Raw genomic sequence first — 13,284 nt, forward strand, 5'->3', positions numbered from 1 at the left:
AGTGACATGATAAAAACACATTCTGGTTTATTGAAGTCATTAAACGTTGTCACAGCGCTCTGAAAGCTCACATGTACAGACGAGAAACTCTGCTTAGCAAGCAAGTACATTAAAATCAACTCAAATCCAACTGAAAGGTAAAAAGAATGGCCAAACCCTTCAGAGGTAAATGTCACGTCTCTACTGTCGAGTTTGGTGGAGATGAGTGTGAGATTTCTCTTTTTCGTCAGGTGTGAACTCTATTTCTGTTTAGTTCCTCTATTGGAGGCATACGGCAGATTCACGAATGTCTGTGTATGTCGATTTCTGAGGGCAATGGAGGATAAATCATGCGTCAGGTTATGTACAGCAAAAATAACTTGCACTGAAAAACCGCACTGCCCTAAAGTTCTCAAGTGCTGTTTATTTAGCTTCCCCCCGAAAGCTGACCATGAGGCATCTCTCGATTCAAGCAAGTTTACACCGACAGCAATAGAAAGGTGAATATGGTTGCCTTTAAGACAAGCTGTCTAGATATCTGTCCATATACTGTATTTGTGAGAAGATCTGACCAAAGCCACATTTAAGCTCCGCATGTTAATAATATTGCATTCTGAAGCAGAGAACTTCAAAAGGAACTAGCTGAATATTGTATTTTTACACGACAAATACACTATTTCAAAATGGCTGGTTTGCTTTCCGGTAGTGTGTGACGTCACTGAACTGCGTTTGACACGTGAGGCTCGTCGAGTCCGTCTCACGCGGCGCGTTTGCGGAGGAGAGCGGGATTTCGTATGCATGAACACATTTGGCCACTATATACAGCAAGTACACTGCGCTCTATAAAGGCTGTTATATACACTTTTTTATATCTTTTTAAAAACATAATTTGCTCTTTTATATTATTGTTCATTCATTTGCTTGAAAAATTAGAATTGCACCAAGGACATTGACTGCTATTTTGTTTTCTAGTAGTACAACTAATCACAGGTTATTTTCCAGTGTCCACTGAACGTTCGTAAGTAAGGATGTCCCATCCCAGATCCAAAAAAACAAAACAAAACAAACAAAACAAAGTTAAACATCTCCAGCCCCCCAATATTCACATTCCATACAATCCTTACAAATGAATAAAGTGCTCTCTTTCTTCATAATGTCACAGACAGTCAGTGCAGACCAAAGTTACGAATAAAAGTTTAAAAGTTAAAACATAGTTCACTTGATATACTAATGCTTCTCTGTGACGATGCAATATTCCATTTCTTAGAACAATAAAGAAACCGAAAAAAAGAGAAGAAATTCTATTACTACCTTGCAAACGCCCCTGAAACTTTGTTTTGCGTAGTATACATACGGTAGAGTTCATAAGACGTCTATGGTGTGATACATTCTTCCACTTGAAATGCGGCAGGATTGCCACTCCAGTACTTGGTAATTAACTGAACTCGTTTTGTAAATAAAGACTAAGCGATATCCACAGAATGTAAGGGTTACTTGAAAATCATATTAGGCTTATTCCCAAGAAATTGATTAAACTAATATTATTGCCACTCTACAGCTGTGAATTTTGACACAAACAATATTTCCGCTTGGGAGCCAGAATTATAAGGTGATAACTGTAAAGATAATCATCTCCAGTCATAAACTCTGAATCATTACTTTGAAAATATCGGATACCATTTCCAAATGTTCAAATCAATAGACACCAAATTAAAGACAGTAACAAAAGCAAAATAAACCTGACACAAAACTGATTTAATATTTCTATACATCATATAACTTAATTATAAATATTCCTCTTTTCCTTCTATAACTACAACTCAGCTGTTTTTCTGAAACAGATTTTCACTTTTTACAATATTGAACAATTCAACAATATGATGTCCTGAAAGCCTAGCAAATTTGTTACGTTTCATTGGGAAGAGAGAGAGAAGGATTAAGTGAGAGCGGGAATGAGTTCAACCCATAGATTTCCAGTTTCGCAAGACACACTACTCCTCTGTGTGTAGGCCTCTGTTGTGGAACGTCAATAAATGTGCTTTCTTATCATGTGCAGAGCCTTAAAGAACTTTTTTACTTTAACATACTGTATTCTAATACTCCGAAAGGGTGCTGGACAGGCTACCCTGAAGTTCTAAAAACTAAGTTTTTACCAACAGATTGAGTTTGACCTAAAGTAGGCACAGGTATTTGTACACAACTTTTGTAACACTGTTTTTTAGTTTATTAAAAGTATTCCTACTATGCAGTTTCCTCTACTCAAAATACTGGCTTTAGTAACCTACGCCGTCCCTAAGACCTGACGCAAACATTCACTGTCACTCACACCTTTATGCCCACCCTTTTGGGTGCCTATTAAACATTTGACTCCACAAAGGGTCTCTTTGGTTTGATGGGCGAGGTGGGACCTTGTCTGGCGTCGCGGGAAAGCTGGCGGTACATGTTCTCCTGGTACGCCTGTGCCACGGGCATTGTCCGTGCCACCTTAACATCCTGGTATGTTGGCGCCTGGCTCACTCGCTCCAGGAGGTCTCGATCACGGGCCCCTCCGTTGGCGAGCTTGCCCAGGGACGAGGGCTGGGGCTGGGCGTAGTACTCCTCCTCTAGCATGTGTCCATTCTGGGCATTATTGGTCTTATTGTAGTAGGCGATATTGCCTAGAGATGTAGGCGGGCTGTAGGAGGAGGCGGTGGAGGCTTGGTGGATCAAATTGCCAGGCGACGTGGGGCTAGTGATAACCGATTCCAGAGATGACACGGGCCAGGCCCGGGAAGGCTGGTGAAGGTACTGCTGCTGAGTCCTTGCGGTCTTGTCGATGACGCCCATGAACGGAGTGGTCCGGGATCGGGCGGGTTCGCCCGAGTACAGTCCGCTCTGAGAGGGCGAGAGGGCAGACGGCTCATCGAAGCTTCGTTCATACGCGGCCTGCAGCGGGATTTCCATTTGAGCCATGGAGGACGAGGGCCTGAAGCCAGGGCCTAGATTGCAGCTGGAGCCTGAGGAGATATTACTGCTAGATGGGGAGAAGCGAAGATTGACGCTCTGGGAGTGGATAAGTGGTCTGGGGGTCGGTACGTGCTGTTTTAGGTCACTTGTGTTGGCACTGATAGGTCTGCGCACTAGGTGGGGGATCTCCGGAGAGCCCAGCTGGCACGGTGGCAGAGCAGAGGCCGCCACTGCTCTCTCAAGTTCATGCTTGGAGACCGGATAGTATGCCGCTGACTGACTGCGGCTTATCTGGGGGGTTTGGCTGAAGCGCATGCCTCCGGGTCCCCCTGTAGCCGAACGGTAGGCTGAAGTGGGACGCTGAGGCATCTCATCTTTCCCCAGGTTTGACTCCAGAACCCCGGCAGGCCCACCTCGGCCCCCATGCTGACAGAGAGCTCCCACACTAAGGCTGGATTGCACTTGAGACATTGACCGGCCATCCAACGAGGGCTGGTACACCAGCCTTGGCTCTCGATCTCTGTCCCTGTCCACATCCATAGAACTACCCTGATACCTGCTGAGTGGATGCGCCAACTGGCTGTACATGCTGTTACTAGGCTGGTTAGTGCGGACGATCTGTGCCATTGAGGGCTGCAGGCGAAGACCCTGAACCTGGTGATGCTGGCTGCTCTGAGAGCTCTGGGAAGGTTGCGACTGGAGCTGGAAGGACCGCTGACTGCTCATCTTCAACAGTGGCGATTTAGGGCGACTAGGTAAAGGATCCTGCTGGTAGCGGACTGGAGAGCCAGACTGGGAACGATACAGACACACACTCTCAATCGGAGGGCTACCTCTGAACGGAACCCCACGCCTAAGAGGAGACGGCGGAGGACTCTGGTAGTCCATCCCCTGGTTCCCTCCACCGCCCATGGGTGGAGGGCTGAACCGGTAGGAGGACTGATGGGCTGGAGAGGTGTGAGGTGGACTCTGACGGTAGTGGGAGTTCTGATGTGTCGGAGAGATACATGGGGAGGTTGACTGGTAACTGTGATGGGTAGGAGATGACATGGAGGAGGAGCTTGGGTGGAACTCAAAGGCCTGCCCTCCAGATAGGTAGCCAGTGTCATGATGGGGCGGAGAAAGGGGTGGACTACGTATAATGGCGAGGCTCGAAGCATTCGAGCGAATATCGGAAGCAAGACCAATAGACACAGCCTCCAGCTCTTGTTCCAGGAAGTCGTCATCCTCAAACAAGTCTTGGACAGGTTCCATGTCATCCAGTCTTGGCTCAGGTGGAGGGGTATGATGAGGGGGCTCCTCATCTTCCTCCACCGGTAAGGGAGATGGTGGTGGGGATGGAGGAGGCTCAAGCTCTGGCTCCTCTGACTGGGTAACTTGCCTGAACTCCTCCTCCACGCGCTGAAGGAGGCGTTGGATTTCACGATTGTTGGGACACAGCTTAATGGCTTCCCTCAAGTCTTCTAATGCTTCAGCGAATTGCCTATAAAGTGGCAATGGAACTATTAAGCCACCAATAAGTAACTTGATGTTTATGGATAGAAAATAATGGAAGAACTCTACCTGCTGCTACGCTTGGCACGGGCTCTAGCATAGAATGCCTCGTAAGATTTAGGCTTCAGTTCCAGAGCCTTGGTAGCAAACTCTTCCGCCATACCAAAGTCCTGTAACAAAGAAAGTGTGTTCAGTCAAATCTATTTCGTTTTTGTAATCTAGGGGTTGACATTTCATTTTTTTGCACAATTGTACTAGACATATTTCAGCAAGATTCTTACACATGAGTATTATATGCAAAATCTACTGTGCGCTAAAATGAGACCTTGCAAAGAGTATTTTTAGAAACATTCGTGCTGTTCTCACATTCATTTTCCTCCGACAGCGAGACAAGTTGAGGAACAAAGACACTTTGAGCTCCTTAAAGGTCTTCAGGTCCTCACTTAATCCTTCTCTTGGAAATTTCTTCAAAGCATACTGGTAGCGCTGAGCTGCCTCCTTCACTTTACCCTTCTGCGGGTGAAAAGATGATTGACTGTGTAAATACACAGAGCCAAGGACTTTGTACTAGACAATCTGTGCAAACATCAGAGGTAAATTTTGAGTAAATCTGACCTTGTAGAAGCCATCTCCTTCCTCTAAAAGCTTACTCAGTAGGATAATCATGATGTCAGGTTTGGATGTCGCCATTGCCCAGGTAGCAGGACCTATGGGTAACAGGATGTTTGATGGGTCAAAATGAACAGTTGGTTTGAGGGGAAAACATGGGGAGAGACGGAGGAGTGCAGAGCGCTCAGGAGTCATAACAAACAGATGAAGGCATGGACAACAGGATGAGGATGCCTTCAGGGTGAACTCAAGTTCTCATTATCTGTAACCTTTCATTTTTAACATTTCAGGGCAGTTTACAAGAAGCAGTTAAACCTGCAGCACCCAAACACGCCACTGCACACACAACAGAGAGCTGTCAGGATGCCTGAAGGGAAGCAAGACGCGAGCAGGCCGAGCGCAAGCATTACCTCCTTTGTGCCGACTTGGCAGTGTCTGACATCCTGTGGCCGGAGGTCAGGGATTGAGGATTGGGGTTGCGGGAGAGTGGGATGGGGTGAGTGGCACAAGCATAGGTGGTGATGAGGTGTGTGTGTAGGTGAGTGGAAGTGAGAGTGGGAGAAAGAGGAAGTGAAGAGCGATGCAGTGGTCGTGGAAGAAAGGTGAGGGGGAACACAAAAAAGCAGCCGTGAGTGGTGGGAAATAAGAGCTTCGGCTAAAAAATAAGAAATTAAATGTAAAACAGCAAAACAACACCAGCACTAACAATGTTAAACTATCTCTTACCAACCACTGAACTGACAAACAGAGAGAGAAAGATAGGCAGTAAAGAGAAACAGAGCAACAGAGCAAGAGAAACATGTAGCGAGCGAAAACAAACGCAAACACCACAAACAAAAAGAGTCACTGATCCAGAGACGCATTAACCAGTCAGTGAAATAAAGCACAGAACAGCAGAATGCTAAAGCAGCCGAGCACAAGCTGAGCTACATAAAAACACACATACACATACATGGGAACCTTCCACTGATTTCCAAGCTAATGTTAATTTCTCTCCCATAAGCCGTTTTATTTTTGGGGATCACTGGCTGGTAGGTGATTTCTGGTTTTACTATGCATGTAAAGACATTTGGTTTCTACTGTGCGGCCAAAGCCTGAGCCACACTAGCACTCATTTTTCAGTTGGAATGAATCTAGTCTGATTTCACATATGTGTGAATATTTCACATATTTTGACAGTCCATTTTTGACAAGTATGTCAAGTAGAGTATTAGTAGATTGTCTGCCTAATACCTGTGAATACTTTATTTGAAAAGCTGACATATATGTCAGTAGAGATTTTTTTTTATTTATTCTCTTCCATTGACCAGTTCATAAGATGAAAGACAAAAATAAACAGACACTTTGCAAGACGTACGTAAATATATGCATCAGCACTGCATGTGCTGTATTTTTAAACCCAAATTTGGAAAAACAGTCATGTTCAAGTGTTTGCATATTTTTTTCCTTACTGATTGGAATTTTTCAGGATTACAATACCCCTTTCCAACAGATGGAAATTAAATTCGATCTCAGTAGGATAGAATGAGGTGTATACATGGCATTTCAATCAGATTAGGCCATCAGTGTGATTATGTGGTAGCATGTAAACTGTCATACCGATTTTGGCTCCTTTCTTCAGCAGGGCAACCACCACTGATGTGTTTCTGCAGCCGACCGCCCGGTCCAGAGGACGCATCCCACTGTAGTCCACGTGCTCGATCAAAGCCCCGTGATCCACCAGGAACTGCACCTGAGACACAGAAAGAACGGAGAAAAGAAACAAACTCAGTAATGGAGGAAATAAAAAATACTATTTTTAGAATGTTAGCTTTCTGTCATGCAAACATTACACAAATTGAAGTGTAAGTACAAATTGCTGTGGATTAGCACAGAAAAAAATCAGTTTGTTTGTAAAAACAAACACTGTGCCAATTCCTGGACAACTGTACAATTCCTATAGAATGAATGCATGAATAGAATAAAAAGGAAAAACTGTTAATTTTGCAGAAGCTGATGTGATGTAAATTTTTTATAATTGCCTATTATTATATTTATAAAGTCAAATGGACTGGAAGAATGCCTATGTTTGATCATTGAAACTGTATTTGGAAAAGCAAAATCTAAAAGTCTAAAAATCTAAAAGTAAAAACTTACAATCAATGCAACTGTTTAATATGTACAATGTTTCTCTGTATTTTTTATATATCACCCTGACATGTTTAGCTTTATGTACCATTGTTTGTACAATTTGCTTGGTTCTTAATATAAAAAAGACTTAATATTTAATGATAAAATAGTCAAAAATGTACTTTTTAAGTTTTCAATATTTCTGTGTACTGTTAAAACAGTTTAATAAGCCTTTAAGTTTGAAGGTTGAATTGGAATTAAATTGGTTGAACTGGAAATATGGATAGATTTTGTATATTTGACTGTTCCTCTGTGAGAAATTACTGTCAGAACTTATTATATCTAAGATGTTTTATGATGTAGTCCACTAAGAGAAAACAGTCCAGCTATTTATATTATAGTACAAAGATTTGGTCAAAATAGGATGGAGGTGTTTTTTTTTGGAGTTTGGTGGATGCAGTTTGAATGCTCTAGGATGAGTATTTAGGAGATTTGGTCTCAAATTAAATATTTTGAAAAACCTTAATCCAACCTTGTCAAACTAAATGAAAAATTGCTCACCACATCTGAGTCTCCATAGAAGGCGGCCAGATCGAGAGGCGTTCGTCCGTTTTTATCAGCATGGTCGGTCGCGGCACCCCTTTCCACCAGGCAGCGAACCACAGACAGATGTCCTTTCAAACACGCCCAGCTGAGCGCCGTCAGACCCTCCTTATCCATTAGATCCATAGACGCACCTACAAATAAACACAAGATATGAGATATACCTAATGCAAGCCTCATTAAACTGTGCTTTTGTGTCATAAAGGTGTATATCACGTACCCTGAGCCATTAGGAACTCCACCGTGTCCAGGTGCCCCTCTGAAGCGGCCATCATGAGCGGAGTACGGCCTTGTTTATCAGCCAGGTTTACATCTGCTCCGTGCGACACCAACAGATCCACAATCTGAAAGAGAGCGTACAGCTCAAACATGTAGAAATACTCTCAGTCTTTCAAGGACAAAGCTGGAAAACGAGTCTTTGTCAGTCACCTGCCAGTGTCCTTGACGCACAGAGCTGAAGAGCGGCACCACTCCTCTCCGGTTGGGCTGCGCCACGGCAGAGCCCTGCTCCAACAGCAGCCGACAGACGTCCAGCTTCCCCCGGCCTGCTGCTGCCGACAGCGCTGAGGAGAAGAGCAGGAGAGAGCTGTCACTCATCACACACAGCTAACAGATATTCCTCCAGCAACATTAATAGAAAGTTATCTGGTCTTCAATAATGTTTTCACATTATTTCTACGTGGTTTAGGAGAAGTTTTTTTTTCTTGAAATGACGTTTTTTAACTGTTACTACTGGTTTCAGAATGTTCAGAGAACATTTTAAATTAACATTCCCATCATTTTTGCAAAATTATAAAATACAGTGTTTCCTGAACATTCTCATAGAAAAAGGTTTTTAGGCAATTAAAAAATGGATGTTTTGAACATTCTGAGAACATTCAGAAATAATGTTTTTATAAGGTAATGTGAATGTAGGCAAATGTTCGTAGAACAGTTTTATTAGCTGGGCTACAGTGAGCTACCTGTGTAGACAGCATTTTAAAACTTAAATAATAATATACACATACAGTACTATAATATGTACATTATATGCGTTCTTCTCACAGAAAGCAATCCAAAACTGCAATATAATGAGCTGTGGGAAAAATGAATCATCAGTGGAGGATGAAGCAAGAGAAATGTTAAATATATTCTTTCTATTTAATGCTAATAAAACCACTCAGAGACTATTGGGCATTTATTTTAGGAATGTCCTGAGGTACATATTTTTTGGAGAGATATGAAAAATTATTTTAAAAAGAAGCTAGGATTATTGTTAATTTTGTAGAAACTGCTGTAATGTTAAGGTGTTTTTCACTCGATGTTGATACAAATCTAGCTTTTGCATTTAATTAATATAACTGTTTGTTGTTATATTAATATAGTTCAGTTGAATGGAAGAATGCCTATGTTTGAACAGATTAAAATTTATTTGGAAACAATATGTAAAAGTAAAGACGTAAAAGCAATATGAACTATGCAACTGTTTAATATGTATCATGTTTTTCTGCTTATTTTATTTTTTATTTTTTAAATATATACTGCTGGCATGTTGGTTATATGTCCTCTTGTGTGTATAATTTGCTTGCTTTTCAATATATATTTTGGAATTATACTTCCAATTAATAAAATGTACAGTTTTATCCAGTATTTCTGTGATATTTATTTTATGCTTTTGCTGAAGCCATAGTTTTTGTATTTATCAATCATTTTTTTTATTTAATTGTCATTCGCAATGCTTTGTTTTGCATTGACTGATTTTCAAATACTTTTTTCAAATTAAAGTTTGTAATGTTGTGATTCTCCTAATAGCTTGTTGGTTTAGTTTATAACTGATGACTTTAAAAAAATTTTTTTTAAAAAATCCCTATGGGAAAAATGTATGTAAAAAAATACTTCCAGAACCAAAGCTGCTAAAAAAACAAGGTAAGGTTTTTTTACACTATTTAGTAGACATCTGTCTATTTAGGCAGCTCACTAGATGTTGCAACACAGTTATTAACTGAAAACGAGGATCTCTACCTGTCTCACCCCACAGGGTGTCATAGCTGTTAATCTGAGCACGCTGAGTGTCCTCTTCATCTCTCTCAGGCAAGTCCAAGAGATACGACACAATCTTAAAGACACAGATACAGTTAGTAGCTATATGAGCAAGGAGCATGCGAGGAACTGTGTGACGTCAGCAGGCCGTTACCTCTGTGTAACCCATGCTGGCCGCTGCTATAAGCGCCTGCTGCACTGCCACACTCTTGTTGAAGGTCACAGGCTGTGGTGACGTCTGCTGCTGACTCTGTGTTTCCGCTTGCGTCTGCTGTTCCGACTCTTCTGGAGTCTCCTCCTGCTCCTCCTCCTTTTGCTCGGACTCCTGCGGCTCCTCCGCCTCCTCCTCCTGTCGCTCAGGGCTGGAGGGCTGCGACTCCTGGGGCGTGGCTTGTGTGGGGGAGGGCGTGGCATCTGGCGGTGTTGGGGAGGGCGTGGTCTGCGGCTGCGTCGGAGAGGGCGTGTCCTGCGACTGTGTGGGGGAGGGGCTCTGGAGGTGCGTCTGACCCCAGTCATTCTGAATGAGGAATTTCACTACCTCCAGATGACCTCTGAGAGCAGCATGCACTAGAGCACACTGACCGTGCTTGTCCAAGTGGTCGAGCTATGGAGAGGACAGACATGCACGTAAATATCATTCTGAGCGGTCTCGTGTGAACACCATGCCTATAAGCTCCAATCTGACCGCATTTGTCAGTCCTACAGGCATCCAAAGTGGATTTAGAAGATACTAGGCCCTAAAATGTTTGTGCTTTAGAGGAAAATCTAGACACTAAATTTGACAACATTTGCAAGGATGGCAAGGATCTGAGAATCTGATTTGAAATCTACCTTCTCCTTAAAGTCACATTTTAAAAAGTGGTTGTTTCTTAATCGGAAAAAGCTGCAAAGTAGATCAGACTTCACACCAAGGTCTAGTAGCTAAATAATAAGTAGCAATGTTACTAACTTTACTACATAAACAAGTAGTGTACCAAAATACTAGCATATCAAGCAGAACCTCTTTCTCAAGAAGCATTAGGGAGTCCAGTTTGTTCGTTTGAACTCAAAATTGTAGTTTTTATAGTCATTATATCATTTTTGTAGTAAAATACATTTTTAAATATTGCTGTTGGAAAAAAAATTCAAATGAGTTGTATACATTTTACTTATTACAGCACATTTACATTTTTAGCTTTTTTTAATGTAAAGGACACATTAAATTGATAAAAAAGTGACATTACAGAGAGTTGTAATGTTGCAAGAGATAACAATTTCCAATAAATTCTGTTCTTTTGAACTTTCTATTCATCTGTGAACCCTGAAAATAAAAGATACAACGGTTTCCTCAAAAATATTGTGCCGCACAACTGTTTTCAATACTGCTAATAATCATAAATGTTTGTTGAGCAGCAAATCAGCATATTAGAATGATTTCTGAAGGATCATGTGACACTGAAGACTGGAGTAATGATGCTGAAAATTCAGCTGCGCATCACAGAAATAAATTACACTTTAACACAAATTCACATAGAAAACAGCTATTTTAAATTCTAATAATATTCCACAAAATTGCTGTATTTTTGTATCTTTTCTGTATTTTTAATCAAACAAATGCTGAGACTTTTTTTCCAAAAATGCATAAAACTCTTACCAACTTCAAACTTCTGTACAAAAGCAGAGTTAATTTATGTATTTAATTGTTCCATTGCACATTTTAAAATAAATATGCAGTGCCGAAATCTAATTTATACCTCGCAATAAAGTTATAAAATTTAATTGAAACATTACTCTTAATAATTACAATTCTGCACATTTGAGAAGTCACTTTAAAATGCATTTGTGACACTGACCATGTAAACTCCTCTTGCTTCCATTAAACACAATCATGCAGGTTTAACTCAAATTGTTCAGCTGACAATATCATTTGCTATTACATTTTTAAGTCTATATTTAATAGAAAAATGGAAAACAGAAGCATTTTACATGTGGTCTCAGAGTTTCAAACAACATGGTAAATAGCTTCAATGCAGTCATTCTGGTTGTAGGTTTCAGCTAGCAATAATGTTAAATAGTTATCTTGACTGTAGCTGTAGTGTCAGTGAGTTACAGGTATTTCAGTGCATTTATTGTGCATTTATGAGTGTCAGATGCTCTCATACCTTTGCTTTCCTCTTGCAGAGGGCAGTGACTATTCCCAGGTGCCCGGCGGCGGCGGCGTAGCCCAGTGGAGTGAGGCCGCTCTCAGATGTTGATTCCACGCTGGCGCCGTACTCCAGCAGCAGGTTCACCATGTCGGCGTAACCCAGGTGAGCGTGCACACACAGCACCGGAGCGTTGTTCAACACCTCCGTACGGTAATTCACATTTGCACCGCCCAATATCAGCAGCCGGGACACCTACAGGGAATTAATGCAAGAAATAAATCTAATGCTGTGAAGCGAGAAACAAATGTAAGATCTGTAAAGTGGAGCAGTACCTTAATGTTGGGTGTGTAAAGGTTTCTGAGCGATGACAGAGCTGTAGACAAACTCTCTGTACTGTACGACACCCACAGCCCTTGCAAGATAGATGAAGAAACTCCGACCTTCTTACTCAGGCCCTACAGGATGACACGAAATGGGACAAAAAGCCTTAATGCATGAAAGGCTCTGTGTTATTAAATTACAGTGATCTGCGAACACGCTCTTGCATAACGCTCCTACCTTGAATATGTGTGCTTTCAGTATATGGTGACCCAGCTCAATTGTCTGCTGTCTATTTAGTTTGTTTTCTTGTCTGGAGAACCAGAAAGCCAGAAGCGTATGGCCATTCCTTTAAAAAAACAAAACCAACATGTAAGAAACAAAAATCTTCAAGCTACAGCTTTCTGTGAAACTGGATCTGTCATAAAAACTTGAAGACGTTGCAATTTGGGACTCAGATTTCATAGAAAACCTTACATATCTTAAATGGTTAAAAAGCATTTATATTTTTGGCATCAACAAATTGCTTTTGTTTCTCTATTGTAAGCTGCTTTGAATAAATGCATTTGCTAAATGCATAAATTAAACAAAATTCTAAATGATAATTTTAAGAGGTTGTTTTTTTAGTAATATTTATATACTATTATATATTTTTGGAATGAATTGAATTTTTTATATCTTCTCTTTTCAATCAATTTAGTAAATGTTTTAGTAATTTTTTATTAGTTTTTATATATATAATTTATATTATATAAACATAATTTTTTTTTAAATACATACATGCATTTGTGTATTTATATATACATAATAAATATACACAGTTCATTTATTATGTACACGAAAACTTTTATTTTGGATGTGATTAATTGCAATTAATCTTTGCCCAGCACTAATATAATTCTTATTTTATTGCAAGAAATTAAAATGTGTTTTATGGTTTTAGTTAACAATAATTACCCTAACACATTTCGGCACATTTCAGCAAAAGATTTGTTTTACTGCCTTTCTCTGAGCACTTTATTATTGCATGAGCAAAATCCAATATCAATCAACTTCTAATTCTTATGTTTTGACATATTAG

The 13,284-nt window shown here is 40.7% G+C and overlaps 1 protein-coding gene across 8 annotated transcripts in view; it reads right to left on the bottom strand.

The window, feature by feature from the left end:
- Positions 1-10: 10 nt before the first annotated feature.
- Positions 11-13,284, bottom strand: part of tanc2b (tetratricopeptide repeat, ankyrin repeat and coiled-coil containing 2b) — a 161,389-nt gene continuing 148,115 nt past the window's right edge. For 6 of the 8 annotated variants that reach the window (XM_051123545.1, XM_051123541.1, XM_051123542.1 and 3 more), the window contains 14 exons: positions 12,444-12,552; positions 12,218-12,340; positions 11,901-12,137; positions 9,914-10,363; positions 9,742-9,835; positions 8,170-8,303; positions 7,961-8,084; positions 7,699-7,874; positions 6,628-6,760; positions 5,439-5,471; positions 5,035-5,126; positions 4,786-4,932; positions 4,489-4,589; positions 11-4,408 (listed from right to left, as the gene is read on the bottom strand). In XM_051123545.1, the coding sequence (XP_050979502.1) occupies positions 2,335-4,408; positions 4,489-4,589; positions 4,786-4,932; positions 5,035-5,126; positions 5,439-5,471; positions 6,628-6,760; positions 7,699-7,874; positions 7,961-8,084; positions 8,170-8,303; positions 9,742-9,835; positions 9,914-10,363; positions 11,901-12,137; positions 12,218-12,340; positions 12,444-12,552 (4,027 nt within the window). In that variant the 3' untranslated portion in view covers positions 11-2,334. The remainder of the gene's footprint in view (positions 4,409-4,488; positions 4,590-4,785; positions 4,933-5,034; positions 5,127-5,438; positions 5,472-6,627; positions 6,761-7,698; positions 7,875-7,960; positions 8,085-8,169; positions 8,304-9,741; positions 9,836-9,913; positions 10,364-11,900; positions 12,138-12,217; positions 12,341-12,443; positions 12,553-13,284) is intronic. The other 2 variants (XM_051123548.1, XM_051123544.1) reach the window with 1 other exon arrangement.

The sequence above is a fragment of the Labeo rohita genome, chromosome 12, assembly GCF_022985175.1.
Source record: "Labeo rohita strain BAU-BD-2019 chromosome 12, IGBB_LRoh.1.0, whole genome shotgun sequence".
NCBI classification, from domain to species: domain Eukaryota; kingdom Metazoa; phylum Chordata; class Actinopteri; order Cypriniformes; family Cyprinidae; genus Labeo; species Labeo rohita.